Source organism: Ostrea edulis, chromosome 5, assembly GCF_947568905.1.
Source record: "Ostrea edulis chromosome 5, xbOstEdul1.1, whole genome shotgun sequence".
NCBI classification, from domain to species: domain Eukaryota; kingdom Metazoa; phylum Mollusca; class Bivalvia; order Ostreida; family Ostreidae; genus Ostrea; species Ostrea edulis.
This window is the reverse complement of record NC_079168.1, coordinates 39,853,598-39,875,400: the sequence shown is the minus strand read 5'-3', so window position 1 is coordinate 39,875,400 and position 21,803 is coordinate 39,853,598. Positions and strand designations below refer to the sequence as shown.

The 21,803-nt window shown below is 35.8% G+C and overlaps 1 protein-coding gene across 2 annotated transcripts; it reads left to right on the top strand.

Annotated features, from left to right (window-relative positions):
• Window positions 1–335: 335 nt before the first annotated feature.
• On the top strand, window positions 336–19,964 carry LOC125650221 (aldehyde dehydrogenase, mitochondrial-like). Of its 2 annotated transcripts, XM_048878297.2 has the most exons (13): window positions 336–586; window positions 3,597–3,701; window positions 11,261–11,401; window positions 11,660–11,789; window positions 13,167–13,228; window positions 15,091–15,219; window positions 15,455–15,568; window positions 15,917–16,019; window positions 16,199–16,383; window positions 16,909–17,073; window positions 17,248–17,405; window positions 17,987–18,101; window positions 18,963–19,964. In XM_048878297.2, exons 1-13 carry the CDS (start codon window positions 467–469, stop codon window positions 18,993–18,995), a joined length of 1,560 nt encoding a protein of 519 aa, XP_048734254.1. In that variant the 5' UTR covers window positions 336–466; the 3' UTR covers window positions 18,996–19,964. The 2 variants fall into 2 exon arrangements, with proteins under 2 accessions (XP_048734254.1, XP_056021971.1); XM_056165996.1 differs by having other exon boundaries at window positions 17,987–19,964.
• The last annotated feature ends 1,839 nt before the right edge of the window (window positions 19,965–21,803 follow it).

The window sequence follows — 21,803 nt, the reverse complement described above, 5'->3', positions numbered from 1 at the left end:
GAGTTAGATTTTTTTTTTTTCACTTTCAAAAATGAGCCTATCAGGCTTTCGTAGTTAAGCATATAGTAGGTGCAAAGTAAAAAAAAATAAAAAAAAAAATACAAAAACTTATCTCGTGCGAACGAGATAATATTTTCCAACATAAAATTTAAATTTGTATGTCCTAAATATACCACCGTATATATAGGATCAATAGCCAGCAGTTCTTTACTTAGCACTTGTTCATGTTTTCCTTAAAAAAAAAAAAGAAAGGAAAAATAATAAAATTTAAAAATAAAAATAATAATAATAAATGATTACGTTTTATTGAAGGAATAAATAAAAAAAGTCGGCCATGCATTCATCCGAAAAGAGAACGGAGGTGTTCCGAGTGGTTGACCTACTTCGTTCAACTTATCATAGGATTGGGACTGTGTTGGGGGTTAAAACGATTTGGTTGGAGTATTAAGACACTTAGTCGTAAGAAATGGCGCTTCTGCGATGTGGACTTAGGGCCAGGGGCCTATTATCGGCCCTCAGGAACAATGCAGCGTGCATGTCATCCATTCCACAACCAATTACCAACCCCGAAATAAAATATAACAAGGTGAGTAAATAGTTACGTGTAGCAGGTATTTTCAGGATCACAAGCTTCATTTTATTGTATCATTTTGTTCTAAAAAGCCCTTCTTTTCACATTTGGCTTGGATAGTGCGACTGTCCCCATGTTTAACTTTGTAGTACTGTTTAATAAGACAATTGCGTCTTAATTCAAAACATATGCATGCTCAGCGTGATTTTACAATGTCTAGTTGTCTCTAGTCCGAAATATCTGACGTTTTCCTGGCCTTTTTATTTTATTATTTTGATATTTACCGTAATATATTTAAATCATAATTAAGCCAGGAAAACGTAAGATATTTCGGACTAAGCTGTCTCCTGATGTGTACATTTAAATAATGACTACAGGTGTGCATTTTGCATACTGCGTCCGATAGGCCTACCCCAAATCTATTTTACGTATTGCACATAGTGCATTATACAGCTGTTATATGGAACACTAATTGCTTGTGCACCCCTCCCCTAAAAACAAAAGTTGAACAGCAAACAATGAGGGCTGTTTCGTTTTTCTCCCAGAGACACAAGGTCATATTGAACTACATGTACGTGCTTGAGTTCAAGTTAACGCTCTAAATTATGTTATTGGGTACATGTATCTTAATATGTATTCATAACTTATTTGTTAATTGGTGTAAAAATAAATTAAAGTTTATAAACTTTACTGTATCTTGTGGCGTCGGTGGCCTAGTGGTAAGGCTGTCAGACTCTCGACTGACAGGTTGTGGTTTCGAGTCCTGGCCATGGCAAGGCCGACGTTGTGTCTTTGGGAAAGGCACTTTACATGGATTGCCTCACTCCACCCAAGTGTAAAAGGGGTACCTGGCTATAGACAGTGAAAAATATTGTTAGCGCCTGTAACTGCAGCTTGCACTGTATGCTTCCCAGGAAGCTGAAAGTTCTAGCTTAAGGTCTGCCGGGATAATAATGTATTGTAATGAGCAGCTGGAAAAAGCGCTATATAAAACCAATCATTATTATTATCATATCTTAATTCATCATGGGTTTGGCTAACATCCATATGTAGTAATTAAGAAATGTGTGTCTACTGAAATTAGATAAAAGTATGTGCACATATATAAGGGGTACCCCCATACATGTACCTCAGACAATTAATATATATCAGATTTTTACATTTTGATCTTTAGATAGCATGGAATATATAACTTTAATAGCTGCATTATCAGATAGAAAAAAAAATTAAATCAATAAAACAACCTTCAATTTAACTTCTAACAGAAAGGGAAGGACAGAGGGACAAATGGCTGATACCTTGTGCAATTTAAAACCAAGTGAGGTTATGCAACCCCATGTATATATATATACCATACACACACACACGTCAACAACCCCTGGCACTAATGATGTAATCTGAGAACTGATAGCCAGACAATAGTACTAAATAAAAGTACAATATTCGGGGTTGGACATGAATCTAGCTGATGTAGGTCGACTGTAACATTAGTATATACAGAGTGTATTGTAATGAAGGGAGATAAATCTGGCTGATGTAGGCCGACTGTAACATTAGTATATACAGAGTGTATTGTAATGAAGGGGGATAAATCTGGCTGATGTAGGCTGACTGTAACACATGAGTATATACAGAGTGTATTGTAAGGAAGGGAGATAAATCTGGCTGATGTAGGCTGACTATAACACAAGCGAGTATATATAAAGAGTGTATTGTAATGAAGGGAGATAAATCTGGCTGATGTAGGCTGACTATATCACATGCTAGTATATATACAGAGTGTATTGTAATGAAGGGAGATAAATCTGGCTGATGTAGGCTGACTGTAACACATGACTATATACAGAGTGTATTGTAGTGAAGGGAGATAAATCTGGCTGATGTAGGCTGACTGTAACACATGAGTATATACAGAGTGTATTGTAATGAAGGAAGATATTAACAGGAAGTTGGGTGACCACAAAGATATCTTCCTTGTTTCAAGTTTGTAAATGTGTGTTTAAATTAGTAACTTGTACTGTGTGGGCTTAAGTTATATCGTTAGTTTTTGTTATTTTCTGTTTGTTGTCAGTTGATGCGTATTTTCACCAATACACCTCAGCAGAGCTTGTCCTTGGCATGTATGTGTAGTAATTAGGGCTATACGGACCATGAATATCGGCTTGGATAGCTCAGTGGTTAGAGCAGGGGTCCTGGGTTCGATTCTCAGTCCAGCCACAGATTTTCTCTCCAATGCTACATTTGGTGCCGTTGACCACCTTTGCACTGCAGGTTATCCTGCCAGGGGCAAAAAGAATCCGGGTTGTGTGTCTTTGAGGGCAAGGACAAATATAAAGGAGGGAGGAATGTAGTAGTTAGGGCTATATGGACAGTGGATATTGGCCTGGATAGCTCAGTAGTAAGAGTACCTGACTAGTAATGCAGGGGTCCCGGTTTCGATCCCTGGTCCAGCCACAGATTTTCTATTCTCCTATACTACGTATGCTTGACCTCATTTACCTCAGCATATATATACACACTTGACCTCAGAAGATAAACACTGAGTTTAAAGTATATACACATTTGACTCAGGTATATAATTACTAAGTGGCCAAATGGCATGATCTCTCAGGAATTCCATATGTTAATGGACTTTTGTTGATTATTTTTCAAAGCTAAGTTATTCTTAGTTATTTGTTTTTTTTCCATAAATACATGTATGTGCATTAGTTCTAGAGAAAGGCTATTGTTATCAATTTCATTGATTCCTCTTTGCAAACCACCACTTTTGATTTGAATGAGGGCATTGAAATAAACCCATTTCCCCCTTATTTTATGAGGTTGTACTAGGATTTTTGAATGACATTGTTTCAACAAAGTCGTTGACCGGTGGGAGTGATGAATGAAGCTATATTCTATGTTGGAAGATCATTGACCTACAAAAAAAAAGAAATGCAAGCTGGCAGGGCCAAGACAGAAGGAGAATTCAAGGTGATTTTTTTTCAATCCTGTAATTAATACAATGCATTTTACTGTCTTTCTGTAGGTTTTTGTCAACAACGAATTCATTGACAGCCAATCTGGGAAGACTTTTCCAACTGTGAACCCATCGACAGGGGAAGTAATTTGCCAGGTTGCTGAGGGAGATAAGGTGAGATTGAGAATTTTCTGGTTGATCATTTTGTGACTATGGCTCAGTTAGTTTTTTCTTTACTTCAAAGACATGGAGAGAGGAGATTGACACAAAATTTATCAACTCAGTTCAGTCACCCAACAGAGTTTTTTTGGTGTTTTAACGAGAACCAAAAGGGCCATGACTGCATTATTTTGTCAAGGATTATGTATAAAGCCATCATATTTAACAGATGTTTGTCACATTAGAGATCTATAAATGCTAGGTTTCATGATAGCTATCAGCAATGACATTATTTGATGTGGACTACCTGCATCTTGTGTATAGCTTTAACCTTAAAAAAAGAGCAGCATGAAAAATGCAGCCTCTCTGTTCAATTCATGTTTATGTTTGCGCTAAAGCATGAAAATATCCATTTATCTGTTATCTTAGTAGAAGAGGTGTTAAAAGATGCTAAATAGCGCATCAGCTCAGATTGCAGCACTGCATGAGTTCACATACAGTACATGATATGGTAAAAATAAAAAATAAAAACATTTTTAGGCTAACTAGATTGATGTACAAAATATATACTAGAGAAATAAAACAGGGAAGTAACAGTATTAAGATTTTGATAGAGGTGTTGCAGATGATTTAAGGAATTGTCTTATTTCAATGACGGGTGGGGTGGAAGTGGTACAAATTAACAAATATATCATGATTTTCAATACTTAGATTTCTCTTAATTCTAGTACACATGTGTTCTTATAGCATTATCAGAAAATGTCAAAAGGACTTCCTCATTGATAAGACAGCTAGAAATTTACACAACTAAAGAATGTTTGGTAATTTCTAAGTCATCACATAGAGAACTGGATGTTAGAAGTTCACCATTTTGAATTATTAAACTGCACATATTTATTGTGTTTATTTTTGTATTTAATGAATAACCCCAAATAACACCAATACCACACAGTTATTTGATTCTATGAAGGCTTATAACCTTGAAAAGCTGATTTGTAACCTATTGAGCCTGTGTATTGTATCAGTGGAGTGGGTCTATTAGCTAGTACCCCAGACTTTTGTGTTCCGTATTAACATCTTCAATGAGTGCGACATTGTGGGAAGCTATGAGAGGCGGCCAACACTTGACAGAAATATCAAACCATGAAATGAGATGAGGATTTTTTTGCTAACCGTGACCACAGCTCATTGAGTCTGTTGTATGGCAGTTTGATTTAAAGCTACAGCTTTAGTCACTTGCCTCATACAGCTGATTCCTTTCCAAGGTGGCTTTTTTTTCTCTTGGTGCTGTTATACATAAGTATATGAAACAGTGTATTTTCGTGTTCATTTAAGTCTCGACTGTCCACTGCAGCTTTTTAATTGACAGTATAATTTGATTGAATGATTATACATTTCCAAGTTTATGAACTCTATCAACCCTATTGTCACACTGATTCAAACTAAACACATTTGGTGGGGCTAAGGTCGAAAAGGATTATGTATACATGTACCTATATATGATACAACTGGATGATGTCAACAGACTCAAATAAAAGTAGTGACCTAAATTGATAAGACATTAGTATTGTCTGACAATTTTCATTCATTCCTATGACTACCTTGCTATAAATACTTATGAATTTACATAATCTTGATTTACATTCTGTTTGTAAACACGTCTCACATCTGAAGCATCAAGTTCCCACTGTAGCCTAAGTAATGCCTTGGACCATTAAAATTTCTAATAACGTGCAAGGAACCCAGCAAATTAAGACTTATGTATGGTTTTTGTGGCCATGGAAACTCTACAGGCACTGGAGACATGTTCAATATTAATAGAGAGTTCCACCATGTTCTGTGGATCTGGACTGCAGCAAGGCCTTGATTGTAAAGCACTGTAATCTAACGCCAGCCAGATAGCGATTCCAATGTCTAGCATAGCACAGATCTAATAATATTGTTGTGGTGCAGATCTAATAACACAGTTTTCTTGCTTATATAGCATGTTTGCAATTCTGAGTGTGCCATGTTTTTTTAAAGTATTTAGTTGAAAATACTGGGTCAAATCTTAGCGATATATACTCACTTCAGGGCTTGAAGCTAACTTTTTATGTCACCAGTCCAGCCGGACTGATGGGGTATAATTTCAACCAGTCCGCGGAAAATTTACCAGTCCAACCGAGTTCTCCAGAAATAATTATAAACATATTTCGTTAATGCTATTATAATGAAATTTAACTCAATATGCCTGACAATTTTTGTAACACTTATGTAGGATTTATATTTACGAATCAAGATTTGTCTGATATCTACAGAAGATGCCAAATGTGTGCAGAAGATTTCATATGTATATTTTCCAAAATGATGCTTTACAAAACTAACCAGTCCCATTGGACTGACTAAAACAAATGTCAGTCAGTCCGCCAGACTTTTAACCAGTCACAGGCTGACAGACGTGTTAATTTCAAGCCCTGCACTTCCAACATATTTAAATAACTTTCTGTATGTTGGTCCATGTTACAGATGAAGAAGCACTGAGAGTGGCACGATATTCATATTTTAATGTTCTGGGGATATCCTCTTTGAATCAGAACATCATGAGATCAAGTGTTAATTAAATGTAGCATGGACCACAGGCAACCTAGTGGTTATTACACTTAATCAAGAACATAAAAAAATCAGTGGGAAGCAATGATGCAAGGAACTCAAAAGTGATGGAGCAAACATGATTTTGATCTGGAACTACTGAATCTCTAGTCAGGTGCACTACCACCTTACTGAATCTCTAGTCAGGTGCACTGCCACCTTACTGAATCTTTAGTCAGGTGTACTGCCACTTTACTGAATCTTTAGTCAAGTGCACTGCCACCCACTGAATCTCTAGTCAGGTGCACTGCCACTTTACTGAATCTCTAGTCAGGTGCACTGCCACTTTACTGAATCTCTAGTCAGGTGCACTGCCACTTTACTGAATCTCTAGTCAGGTGCACTGCCATCCACTGAATCTCTAGTCAGGTGCACTGCCACCTTACTGAATCTTTAGTCAGGAACACTGCCACCTCACTGAATCTCTAGTCAGGTACACTGCCGCCACCTCACTGAATCTCTAGTCAGGTACACTGCCACATTACTGAATCTCTAGTCAGGTGCACTGCCACTTTACTAAATCTCTAGTCAGGTGCACTGCCACCCACTGAATCTCTAGTCAGGTGCACTGCTACTTTACTGAATCTCTGGTCAAGTGCACTGCCACATTACTGAATCTCTAGTCAAGTGCACTGCCACCTCACTGAATCTCTAGTCAGGTGCACTGCCACCTCACTGAATCTCTAGTCAGGTGCACTGCCACCTCACTGAATCTCTAGTCAGGTACACTGCCACATTACTGAATCTCTAGTCAGGTGCACTGCCACTTTACTAAATCTCTAGTCAGGTGCACTGCCACCCACTGAATCTCTAGTCAGGTGCACTGCTACTTTACTGAATCTCTGGTCAAGTGCACTGCCACATTACTGAATCTCTAGTCAAGTGCACTGCCACCTCACTGAATCTCTAGTCAGGTGCACTGCCACTTTACTGAATCTTTAGTCAGGAGCACTGCCACCTCACTGAATCTCTAGTTAGGCACACTGCCACCTCACTGAATCTCTAGTCAGGTGCACTGCCACCTTACTGAATCTCTAGTTAGGTGCACTGCCACCTCACTGAATCTAGTCAGGTGCACTGCCACCTTACTGAATCTCTAGTCAGGTGCACTGCCACCCACTGAATCTCTAGTCAGGTGCACTGTCACCTTACTGAATCAGAACTGGGGATCAACCTGTGTGTGAGTAGAAACTCAGGACAGGTATTTGAACCCTGGGGACCCAGAAATTCTCTTGTTTGATGCTCATTGAACTCTGAGCTGCCAAACATCAGTGATGAAATGTGTGTATAGATTGGGATGACAAAAAGCACCACTAGATTATCTATTGAAATACCCCACACCACCAATAGCTTTCCACAAGTCTCAATCTTTATGGCACATCTTTCTTGGTGAAATATCCTAATACATCTGTAGTAGCATATATAAATTCACCTACATAACATTCTTAATTTGATGTATTACTAAAAGGTCAGAGATGGAGGTCTTATATACCTGATTCTTTACTGTAAGATCTGTTTAGTAATAGATTGTCTTCCTAACAATAAAACAGTCGTGATCGTGGCGATACTGGTAAACAGGTCTGTCATTCATCACTGAATCCGTTGGAATGTGGATTTAATTTCTTTAAAATGGATGAGAAATTTTTATTCTTTGGTTTTTAATGGCAATCTTTTAGCTGAGCATTTCGCATACTCCAGTGCCCTTTAACAGCCAATATTCATTTGAACTGTGTTTATTTGAGAATTTATTTTTGTATTTGTAATTATACTGTATCTGTGAATGATCACTGAAGAAGCTATGTTGTGAACCACTTAGATGGATGGGCAGTTTATAGATATGCTGTGGTACTGAAAATATTGAAAGTGTATTATATACATATATGTAGCTTGGGAATCACAGCAGCTAAATTATTCCAGAGAGTAATCAGACATTTAGCTTATGAAGATCAGGTTCTGCTTCATCACGCTTAATCGGAGATTCTTTTGACTCGTGCCCATTCTTTTATATTGTAACATGTGCATGTCATAATATAAAAGCAGGGGAAGGGGAGGGGGGTAAAAGTCGGAGGAATCTCGGATGACATCACTTCTTCTCCTGTTACTGTAGGATGCTATTGACCTATCCTATGCATATTCACATACATGTCACAGTAGGGGGATAGGTCAGGGGGTCAATGCCTCCAAGGAGTTTATCTAAGTCATTAACATTCAACAGCCAAAGGGGTATGTGGGGGTCAAACAGATTTGTTATTTTAGTTACCAGATAGCTAAACACCTGACTAATGTTGAGGAGGGGGTTGTTGAATCTAGTTATTCAGATATGCCAATCACATATTTGCTTCCTGTTAATATTGATTGAATGATGCATGCATAGGTTAGGAGAATATACATGTACATGTATTATAAGTACTCCATCTGAGACCAAGCTGTGGAGACATTGGAAAAAGTAATTTGGTCAGTTTGGTTTTCCCCTCAATATACAGATAATTAGGTACATGCATATGCCAAATGAAATTTACACTTATGAAACTCTATATGATTTATAAAATGCAATGCAAGTAATTAGTATACAAATAAATGATTGAACTGTAGGAAACTCTACAGCTGTTAATGAAAGTACACAAAAAAGTAATGAAACTATTAAAATAGTTTGTAAAATGTTTAAATTGTTTCCCAAGTGAGCAAATACTTTTTATGCATGTCAGTGTAGATTTTCGTATAATTTGATATCATTTGTATAACACAATTTGATTGGTTCATTTGATACTAATCAACATTTTTTTATTTCTTAAAAAAAATAGTAGAAAATTTATTTCTTAGATATATTCAGTTTAGGCAACACTTTGAAATAATTCACCATTAGCATGATTAGTATTGGAACTCATCAATCATATCATGTAAGTCTTGATGCATTTTATAGTGCAAGATTGCATAATACATGTACAATGATTTGAAATATTATCACGTTTAACTTGATTGTGTACAATGGAAAACAATTTGAAAACAACAGAAAAGTCTGTTTCTTAAGAATTACAATATAAATTGTGACTGTTGTGTAAATCATCTTGTGCTAAACATTTCAACTAAAATTTCTCAGAATTGATTTCAGATATTAAATTAAACCTTGATTTCTTAATTCTTTTATGTAAATAAAATAACAATTAACATAGATATATATGCCTGATTTTGATAAATTGTACAAAGGGATTATTCATCATTCAGTGACAGTTGTATTGCTTATAGCCGAATGATGTTCAAAATACAGGTATTGACTAGCTGTTCCTTTGCCACATGAACTGTATTAATACATGAAATCTCCCAAGTTTCTCTTCAAAGTGAATTCATTCAGATTCTTCGACTGATGAGGCGAGGTCTTCTAACACCAGATCAAGGCTCGATGAATGTCATATTGAAAATTTCTCACTGATATGTTGTACATTAATGTGTTACTCTATTAAGACCTAGGTCTAAAACCTGGCACTATACATATACATGTCATGTCAATTAATATATACAGGGTATGTACATAAGCATCGAATGATTTATTGATTAACATTTATTTTCTTAAATAAACAATGCAGACAAATTGAATAATATGTGCTAGCATGTTTGATTACTTGACTGCATAATGTTTTGTGTTAATTGAACAATAGATGCCAAAAATTAATCATTTAAGGACATACATGTATACGATGTTTCTCAATACATGTAAATATATTATTTTTCGTTTGTCAGACATTTCACATACAATTCACTTGCATTCTATCTCTTCTATAAAACATCTTGGGATTTTTTACCATGTGTCTGTTTTAGAGTTAGCATATTTTGATAGTTCCTGGTTGTTACAAGTGATAATGTAAAATCAACTCTAATATGTCCAAAATGCAGATATAATTTAGATTTTCTCAATAAAATGCTCTGAAATTTAAATTTGCTGCTTACCCAAGTATAATACTATAATGTGAATTTAAATTCAATTTGACAGAAGAGGAGCAACTGGCTCAGAATATTCAATACCAGGTTTGACTGGTTCTATTACACACAGAGCTCAATCTAGGTTTTTATAGAGGGGTAGGAGTGGAAATACTCTCATTTTTATAAGGGAGCCACAATAGGCAGGTGCCCAATAGTATTCAGCCCATGTTTTCATGTGTGCATCTGTGCATGCACATGCATTTGCAGACCTTTTGGGGGAATTTTCAAGGATTTGACAGTTTTTCACATTGTTTTGGCTATCCCTGAATTTAAAATTTATACGTTAAGTTATATCAATGGGTTACAGATCAAGTTTGAGTTTGAAATTTGTTGACCTACTTTTGAAAGAGTAATGGGCCTTGAACTTCACAAATAATGCCACAAAGCGGGGCCCTTATGTGATTCTTGCAATACAATAATATCTAGTCATAGAATGAAATGTAAAGCTAGCAATGAAGTGTGATTGGGAAAATGTGGAATATAAATGCAGTACATATATTTAACAATGATAATCCATTTCATCAATTGTTCATGGCTGTTGGACTTGTTGGATTGTAAAAAGATGAGGATGTTGGATTTGTCTGTTGAAAGATATGGATGTTGGATTTGTCTGTAGAAAGATGTGGATGTTGGATTTGTCTGTAGAAAGATGTGGATGTTGAAATTTTCTCTGATTGTAGAAAGATGTGGATGTTGGATTTGTCTGTAGAAAGATGTGGATGTTGGAATTTTCTCTGATTGTAGGAAGATGTGGATGTTGGATTTGTCTGTAGAAAGATGTGGATATTGGAATTTTCTCTGATTGTAGAAAGATGTGAATGTTGGATTTGTCTGTAGAAAGATGTGGATGTTGGAATTTTTTATGATTGTAGAAAGATGTGGATGTTGGATTTGTCTGTAGAAAGATGCGGATGTTGGAATTTTCTTTGATTATAGAAAGATGTGGATGTTGGAATTTTCTCTGATTGTAGAAAGATGTGGATGTTGCAGTAAAAGCAGCTCAGGAGGCCTTCCGACTGGGATCACCATGGCGACGTATGGACGCTGCAGGAAGAGGCTATCTTCTGAATAGACTAGCGGACCTGATTGAGAGAGACCGAGCTTACATCACTGTAAGTTAGCTTTAGACTAGCAGACGACACACTAATTGATAAGTTGATGCCAGAGCCTTGGAAATATGACAGATCAATTAGAGTGCTCTTGTGACATCATTATGAGGTTATGCTGAATGTGCTGTCTTGTTGCAGTGTAATCATTGTATGGTTTCAGGTTAGCATTTTAGCCTTTGTGAACATTGATAAAGATCTTTTCTACCAGTTGATTATTTATTGATGTTCTTTGCATGACTAATCTCAGACATTGTATTGTAGTCACTGGAAACTCTTGACAATGGCAAACCCTACCATGTAGCTTATAATGCAGACCTGCGCCTGGTCATTCAGTGTTACCGGTACTATGCAGGCTGGGCAGACAAAATTGAGGGAAAGACCGTACCTGTTGGTCAGTGTCAGATTAGGATTTATTTTTCAATACAGAAATTAATAAAAACTTGATAGATGAGCTTTTCTGATAATCTGTAGGCTTTTCACATTCTCATTTTCTTAAGAACCATAATTTAGCTTGTATCATGGCTGTGGTGTTTTTCCTTTTATAAAAAGTGTACAATTAGCTGGAGATACACTAGTGGCCGGAACCATCATTTGCATATTTTTTAAAACTGTGCTGTGTAAATAAGTTATTGAACACCACTTGACAATTTCAACACATTTCTCATTTAAATTGGGGAAGTTTAAATCAAAATTCATGAGATCTAGGCCCGTGGCCGTTTCGATATCCATTTTATCATCTCCCAGTTTAATTTCACAAAATGTGTGATTCATTTCAACTTCATCACGTGCTTGAGATAAAATCCACATGATCGTCATTGAATAAAAACTGTAGACATCCACTCTCACTAAAAATCGGGCAAATTGTGCACAATGAACATGCTAGGCGGAAAGAGGAAAATACCCAAGCTATAAACCACTGGTCACATGACAGATATTATAGTTTTAATTGGTTATGATACAAGTAAGATATTGAATATTCATTTCGGTATATCTTGATTTATTTGGGCAAAGGGCGAAGCACCCTTCATCCAAATAAATCAAGATACACCAAAATAAATATACAATGATTATTACTAGTGTCATTCAAATTTGTTATAAAACATCATAGGGTTTTCAAGTTTCAAAGAGTTAACAAATGTGGATAGGGAAAATTAATCTCTTGCATGTATCATATACTTAGCTCTTCTTTTAAAATATTTTCAACAAGTACCACATATCTACAATTGATCAAATGAATGTGTGGACCTCATGTAGTGTATATCAATGTGTGGACCTCACATAGTGGAGATTGATATGTGGACCTCGTGTAGATTTATGTGTGAACCTCATGTAGTGTAGATTGAAGGTTGCAACTCGGACCCTTGATTTCAAAGTCTTACATTGGAAAATTCCACTACTCTTGTGAGCGATAAGGCCCATGGACTTCTTATATCTTTGTCCTTTTGTGACTGCATGCTACTGAGTTTGATATGTTGCCATGCAATTTGATAGTTGCAATGTCAACTTTGGTTATCAAACTTTTGAACTATATAAGATAGAGACTTCATATTGTGTGAAGTGATAGCTCAAGGTCATGTGATTGAGAAAGGTCAAGGTTATTAATCAAAGTTAAGTTAAGATTGTTTCAGCTACATTTGAATGATACCACTCTCAGGGGACTTGTTTCACTACACATCTTCTTATATTCATTGCAATACTAATTTCATCTCTTATTGAAGGAACCAAGCAAATTCTATTTTACTGTTGATATATGATACATTATTTTCAGCTGGGGATTTCTTTGCCTACACCAGACGCGAACCTGTAGGAGTTTGTGGCCAGATCATCCCGGTAGGTCGAATTACGTGTAGATTTCAGAAATAAATTTCATTTTTGAACTAAAACACATGAGGGTATGAATTGGGATGCTTCACGCTAGCATATTTCATGAAGCGTGTTAGTGCTTCATGAAAAGTATATGCCAATGTGAAGTGTTGCATTTCATACCCTCATGTATTTTCAAAAATGATATCGTTTCCTGATATTCACATTATTTTTTCATTTATTTGGAATTACCAGCTGTTGAAATAGACTATATTTATCAAGATCCATACACGGATTGCCCACAACTGCAATGCATTCATGAGGATATCATTAAAGATATCAAAGGCAAAAACAATTTAAATATTGTATCATGGTCCTTCCCATAGAAGATCATATCACTAAGACCCAAAAGTTTGTTTTCGTAATCTTAAGTGGTACTCGGTCATCAGTGAGTATGCGAGTTTTTAAGATATGAACATGGTAAGCAACAATGTGCTTTACTAGCATCAGTAGATTCTCGTGTGATTTCAGTGCAGCTGATTGTGTTACTAAAATAAATCGTTCTCATAAAAGACAGTCATTGGCGAGCTCATAAATCTGGGGTTTTCACCTACTTAAATTGAAATGAGGGGAACCAGCTGATTAATTTCAATATATTCAAGTTCAAAATGAATGATGTTGATATTGATGTCTTTTCTCTCATATTCTTGAAATTTCAATTAGTAAACCAATGAACCAAATGAGCTAGTCACCAATTCGTTATTTTGTAAACACATTGTGCATAGAATAAATTGGAAATTAAATCAAATTATCCTTTTCAAATTACATGTATTCTTGAGCCCAGGTAATGATTGGTGTTTAATTTCACAATGCTGCAATACTTTGGAATTGGAGCATGTTTTCCCACGGCCATGTTGAAGCCAAGATTAGACAGCCGTCCAATCTAATTAAAATGAGATCCTTTGATCTGCTCACCTACACATATATTAAAGTGTATTGATATACAAGTCTAATTTTAATGGGATAGGCTAGCTATCAGTCAACAGCATTGCACCCTCTACAATTTAGTTCTTAGGAGTAAATACATGCAAAGAAACTGTCTTAAGTTAAAAATTGGAATTGGACAAGGGACACCCATCTGCCCATGTGTACAAATTCACCACCATGGCAACAGCTGATGTGGAGTAAATTAAATTCACTTTAGTGGTTTTGAAGAGAAATAATGGTTATCCGCTCAGTGGACTATTAATTCAATTCAAATTGACCGATACTTCAATGAAAGTGATTTTAGATAAAATTACCATTTAATGCCAAGAAAAAGAAAACCGTTTTGGGGAATTACTTTTATTTTATGATAGCATTATTTTGAAAATGACAGATAAGTCACTGACTTCTAAATACAAATGGTGTGTCTTACAGTGTATGTTGTGTATAATCAGGAGGGATAAATTAACAGTATATAAAAACTTAAAGGGGGGGGGGACCAAAACAATATGACATTTCTTACTGTGTAGAAAAAAGTATTCTAATTTGTATTTTTGCATATACTCAGGGGCATACTGTAGCTCAAAAAAAGATTTGTTTGTAATACTGTAGGCAAGGGCTTTCCATCCAAGGCCCACAGTGGTTCTAGTCCTATTGTCCTAATATGGTGCATCATGACCTACTTTAAGGCTTTTCTACTCAGAATGTGTGTGATATCAATTCAGAGTGCATACATCTATATGCTTCCAGGTTGAATGTCGCTGTCTGACAGTCATATGTTGTACCGTTTGGGGTACTCGTTCTTTACAATGTGTGTGTAGCTGAGGTTTTGCATATAATGTCCCCATAATGTTTTCAGTGGAATCTTTGCATTGTTTTCAGTAGAATTTTGTCATTGTTTTTAGTGGAACTTCCCACTGCTGATGCAGGCTTGGAAGCTTGGCCCTGCCCTGGCCTGCGGTAATACAGTAGTGATGAAGGTTGCAGAACAGACCCCACTCACTGCTTTGTACATAGCTCATCTGGCCAGAGAGGTAAGGCACAAGGAACGACAACAAATGCAGGTTTCTCTATCTCTCTGTAATCAAACAAAAGGCGATATGGTGCAAGAATGTGCAGGCATTTGTACTGCCAGTTGTTTAAAAAGAAAAGTGTATCTGTAAATTTCACAATTTTAAAGTTCAACAAAAAATGTAGGTTACATTTTTGAAATTATGATTAAGTAGTACAATAAAGTGAATGTATTTAGAATTGTTTATTTTTGTGTAGGCTGGATTCCCTCCTGGTGTCATCAACATTATCCCAGGGTACGGCCCTACAGCTGGCGGTGCTATCGCCAGTCACATGGACGTCGACAAACTGGCTTTCACTGGTTCCACAGAGGTAGGCAGACTCAGAGATTCTCTAGTGGAATGTACCAAGAAATAGCAAACTTTTACAAAGAAATCTTTTTAAGACAAAGAGAGTTTATTTTATTACTTTTTAATTTGTCATATACACACATACATAACTTTCTTTTTTGCCAGTTAACGTAGAGGTGTCTTTTTGATTGTAAAATTGTACCATTTCACGAAAATTGGTGCAAAACATCGATCCTTAGGTGAATTAGATTTGAAAAATCCTGTCAAGAAACACAAGACCAGAGAAGTCCGTTCTTGTATTTGTTCAGTTAGGACAGCTGGAATTCGAATTGGTGACAACTTATTCATAAATTATCTTACACATGGACAGGTTGGTCATATTGTCGCCCAGGCAGCAGCACAATCAAATTTAAAGAGAGTGACACTAGAACTTGGAGGGAAAAGTCCTAACATTGTAATGGCCGATGCTAACAGTAAGTCAAAGAGTAATCTTACCTTCAAAGGCATCACATTAGAAACCTGCTAGAAAATAGAATTTAAACACTATGCACAATATCAGTAAGCATATTACTTCTTATGGTAGTTAAAGACATGTTACTTTTAAGTTGTGAACTGGAGTAAGTTAAAATTAATGAATGAACTTCTCTTTCAGTGGAACAGGCAGTGGAGATGTCGCATTTTGCTCTCTATTTCAATCAGGGACAATGCTGCTGTGCTGGTTCCCGTACCTTTGTGGAGGAGAAAGTGTATGATGAATTTGTGGAGCGAAGCGCTGCTAGAGCAAAGAAAAGGACTGTGGGAGATCCTTTTAATGCATCAAATGAGCAGGGACCACAGGTAAAGAAAAACGAAGTGTGAAAGCCAAGTACGTGTTGCAAAGATTCATTGTCTGTTAACACAGTAATTAGCACAGTGGCTTTTCCCCATTTTCATCTGGGTTCCATCTTCGGATAGAGAACGGTCGTGTTTAAGGGGACAGGAATTTCCAGCCTACAGTTGGCTATTTCTAGGGTACTCTTGTCTCCTCCCACATTGGGAACTCCTTTATGCCAACATTGCAGCTAATGAGAGAGATAGTTATGTCTTAAATGATGAACAAAGCTGCAGTATGCAAAGGGTACCCTAGATTTTATATGCTGTGTTGCAAGTTTAGTGTTGTACAAGGTTACAGCAAAATACTTTAAATAAAAATTACTTCCTTACATACATGTAAATGATACACTGAATAGGTTCATAGTAAAGCATGTAAATATTTGAAGTGATGAGAATTGTACAGAGTAACTAAGGAACTGGTGTAAACCCTAGTGCCATGTTGAATGATACTTGGCAATTATTGATACAGTTTTGTATAATACTTGTCAGGTGGACAAAGAACAGGCAGATAAGATTATGTCCTACATTGAAAGTGGAAAAGACCAGGGGGCGAAACTCGTGGCAGGAGGCAATAGAGCAGGAGAAAAGGGATTCTACATCGAGCCCACAGTTTTTGCTGATGTGAAAGACGAAATGAAAATTGCACAGGAAGAGGTATCCTAGTAAAAAAAATGTATTCATTAAAATTTTATCCAAAAAAAATGATTAATTTGAGGAAATGAAGTAATGCATTACAAGTGTTCATTTGACTTTTGATTATGTGCAATGGTTGGTCCAGGGATTTGGATAATTCTTTTGAATTTGGGTAATAGTTTTGGATGTTTTCAGATTTTTGGCCCAGTGCAGTCCATCATGAAGTTTAAATCAATGGATGAACTGATTGAGAGATGCCATAAGACAATCTATGGGCTGGCCGCTGCAGTGCACACCAATGACCTTGAAAAGGCCCTCCATGTTGCCAACACAGTGAGAGCAGGCACCGTTTGGTAAGTCTGAACACCAAAAAAGAAAAGCATCGGGTAAAAAATGAATGTTACATTTGTATCTCCATGCCCCTTCCCCTCTAAAATTCTATTGGCTGATAAATGAGAGGATTCTTCTTCTAACACTTCTATTGTTGTAAGTTACAAATTCAAACTCTATGAAAGTGTGAAAAAGTATGTGCATTTTACTAATTCACATGAAAGTTGGAGAAAGCTTGTATACTTTTAAGTAAAATTTATTTTTTAGATTTTAAGTAGTAATAATTTTGGTGTTGCATTTGTTGACACAGGGTGAACTGCCTTGATGTGTTCGATGTTATTAAATTTTTAAGTAGTAATTTTAGTGTTGAATTTGTTGACACAAGGTAAACTGTCTTGATGTGTTGGATGTTATTAAATTTTAAGTAATAATTTTAGTGTTGAATTTGTTGACGCAGGGTGAACTGCCTTGATGTGTTCGATGTTATTAAATTTTTAAGTAGTAATTTTAGTGTTGAATTTGTTGACACAAGGTAAACTGTCTTGATGTGTTGGATGTTATTAAATTTTAAGTAGTAATTTTAGTGTTGAATTTGTTGACACAGGGTGAACTGCTTTGATGTGTTCGATGCTGGCATGCCATTCGGTGGTTACAAGATGTCGGGTACAGGTCGCGAGCTTGGAGAGTATGGACTAGAGGCTTACTCGGAAGTTAAATCAGTAAGTTGTCATATTTCAGATATCAAAATATCAATAAAATTACTGGATGGTAAATTAGAATTATGGATCTTTCTAGATAAACTGCAGTAATGTTTCTTTCCTAAAGCCCATTTTGTCACTAAAACTTGTACAAAGTGCTTACAAACTTTGGTCATACCTGTACATATATACATAAACACATGCACAGAAAATAAACCCTTTTTGGGGACAGAAAGTTACATGTAGATAGTAAGTATATGGTTACTGTTAACAGAATGTGCTGAATCCCAGTGATAGGAGGATGTGGAAGAAAATGAAAATCTTTAGAAAAATTTCTTCAGCAGGGCTACAGTTTTTCAAACTGAGAGTCTGCAGATTCTTGTTTTTTCAAAATCATGAGTATAAAATGGATTCTGGAGTTCACGAGATTATCATGAGTATAAAATAGATTACAGAGTTCACAGGATTATCATGAGTATAAAATGGATTACAGAGTTCATGAGATTCTTTTGTTTGTAAAAAAAAATAATAATAGAACATTTTTAACTGTATGACTGCCAACGAAATGTTTGATCCTTCAAAATACATGCCAAATCAGTTTACAACACTAGGAAGTGCAGGTATATGATGTTATAAGTAATCAACAGTTCACAATACTCTGAAGTATGATGTTATATTTTTGGATTGTAAGATATGCTAGTTGATTGGTACAACTGTAATCTTTATTAATGGATTTTACAATCAGAAAACTGGTATAATCTTTATAAATGGATTTTACAATAAGAAAACTGTAATTTTGTATAATCTTTTTAAATGGATTGTACAATTAAAAACTTACAACTTGTATACTTATAAAATTAAAACTTATTTTACTGTTTACAGGTGGTAATTAAAGTCCCACAGAAGAATTCCTAGGTCTGGGAATATGGAACAGTGTGGTTTTGATGAAGAGGGACATTTATCAAACTTTATTGTTATATTATCACAGTTATAATTATACAGCTTAATTCATTTTGTTGTAGGTCTAGAGGGCTAGTGTATGTTGAGTGTTGTGCTGGTATAATGCTTTTTGTGGTATATTTTGTAGTACATTCTTTATAATGCTTTACACAGTTTTATTAATATATGGTCTATTTCTACAATGATTTAGTGCTATATCGTGCGTTTTACAAACACAAATTGTAATCAATCATTGGGCTGATAGCTTTAATTAGTTGCAGAAATATATTTTAGTTGCTTGGTGTCAACCTCAAGTACATTACAGAGAAAGCAATCATGTATGAGAGATTTGTTGTTGTCACTTTATACATTACGCTGCAATTCTTATTGTATGACAATGAATTACATTATATTTATGATTTTTCTTTTCTCTTCTTTTTAAAAAAAAAGAAATAATAGTTTTACACTTATTATTACAAAAACTGGTACATGTGTGTACATTCACTCCGTTTTTGTCTTAATAACTGAAGGTTAAAATGTACATTGTACAAATATCTCATAAATTTTCCATTCGGCAAAACTCACTGTGTATGAATACACCTAATTCTTATGTAGGCAAACCATTGCAGTTAAAACGATTAAAATGTCAATATAAGAAATGTTTTAAAGTATATGATATGAAGTTTACACTGGTATGCACTTATATTTTATGGAGTACTAACACAGTCCAGTCAGTGTGGTGTGTTGAGGCTTAAGATACTATAAAAACTGAAAGACATTTCTATTTGGATGCATGAAGACTGTTTTTGGAGTGTATTGATAAAAGCTTTAATACTTGTATACAAAATGATTGAAACATTTGGTCAGTATTTGATACGCAGATAAACACACCTCAGGAGAGAACCGAGGGTGGAAAAATATTTGAATAAATCATTATTTCATGATTATTGTTTTTATACCTTTAGACGGAAACGATGTTTATGTTTTTAGGTTAAGTAGCAATATGGTGGATAAGATGAAAAATATGTACATATTTCAGAATTCATGTCAGCTTTAAGTAGCCAAGTTACATGTACATATTGTAGTTTCACATAGGAGAGTGAAAAAGGGAAGAAGATTAATATTTCTGTATGTTTTAGGTTCCTTAAGTTGAAAGGAGACATCTTGAGGGAATCGGGGTTTCTTATTGTGTTTTATTGGTTATCTCCAGTCTTCACATCATCCCATGCAGTATTTATAATATTTCTATAACAAATGGAAATTGCGAAGTTTTGGGTCAGAAAACAGAAATAATTATAAGCTTAGCAGATTAAGTTTCGCATTTGAACTATTTAATAATAACGGTGGTAAATATATCCTATATTTTTTAAAAAATTGAAATTGTGGATTATCACAACGTAACAATATAAGGTTGCAGTTTAAGGAGAATTGTGTTCCGTAAAGTAAGAAAGGGACATAAAACAGCAGAGGGCATGGATTGGAAAATAGCAATCGGTATTTTGTATAGCCTCCATTTGTAGCAATAACGGCTATACATCGGCGTCTCCTGCTCTTTATCAGGTTTCTGATCTCGAGCATCGTGTGATCTAGTCCTACTCGTGCTGCAGACGAAGCGTCAGTTTAAACGACGGCAATGCTCCAAACATGTTTAATTGGTGACAAAATTGACGTTCTCGACAGCCAGTCTAAGACATCAACGTTGTTCTAGTTAGGATGTCTTGTGTATGCTGCGCAGCGTGTGGAAGGGCGTTATGCCACGGTTACTGGAACATGCATGTCCTCGACGCAGGAAAGAAACAACAGTTATTGTGACAATGTTTGTTTTACCCTAGTGGCTTAATCTACCCCAAAACATAACGCTACTCTCACCATAGCGGTCGCATCGAATAATGTTGCTCAATTTTACTTCACTAAACATGAACTCTTTCATCGGCAAAATGACGTTAGAACGTGACTTGTCGGTAAACAGTACCTCATCCTATATGCCGTTGAATCCAGTGATGACGTGCGTTGGCCTATGCAAGGTGGGATTTGCAATGGTGTTGAGTTAGTACTGCAGTGGAAGGTCTGATTTGCAGATCGTACACTGTTTCTAACACTCTGTCCACATACCTCACTTCAGTTGCACGGCATAACTCGTCTGCAACTTTGGAGCAGCCATGAAACGAATATGTCTTGACGTGATGTATACATGTACCTGAAAATGACAGCTGTTATGCATATTGCATATCACATATTATAATACTGAAGGTAATTATCGGTATCTACAGCAAACAGTGTTGAAGATGTTTATAAGAAATCATTTGCAGGATTGCAGTAGCCTGGACATATGAATATTAATGGATGTAGGTGTCGACATTATATATAGGAGATGTAGGTGTGGACATTATATATAGGAGATGTAGATGTCGACATTATATATAGGAGATGTAGATGTCGACGTTATACACAGGAGATGTAGGTGTCGACATTATATATAGGAGATGTAGGTGTCCACATTATACACAGGAGATGTAGGTATTAACATTATATATATAGGAGATGTAGCTGTTGACATTATATATAGGAGATGTAGGTGTCAACATTATACACAGGAGATGTAGGTGTCGACATTATACACAGAAGATGAAGGTGTCGACATTATACACAGGAGATGTGAGTGTCGACATCATATACAGGATATGTAGGTGTCGACATTATATATAGGAAATGTGGGTGTCGACATTATATATAGGAGATGTAGGTGTTGACATAATATATAGGAGATGTGGGTGTCGACATTAT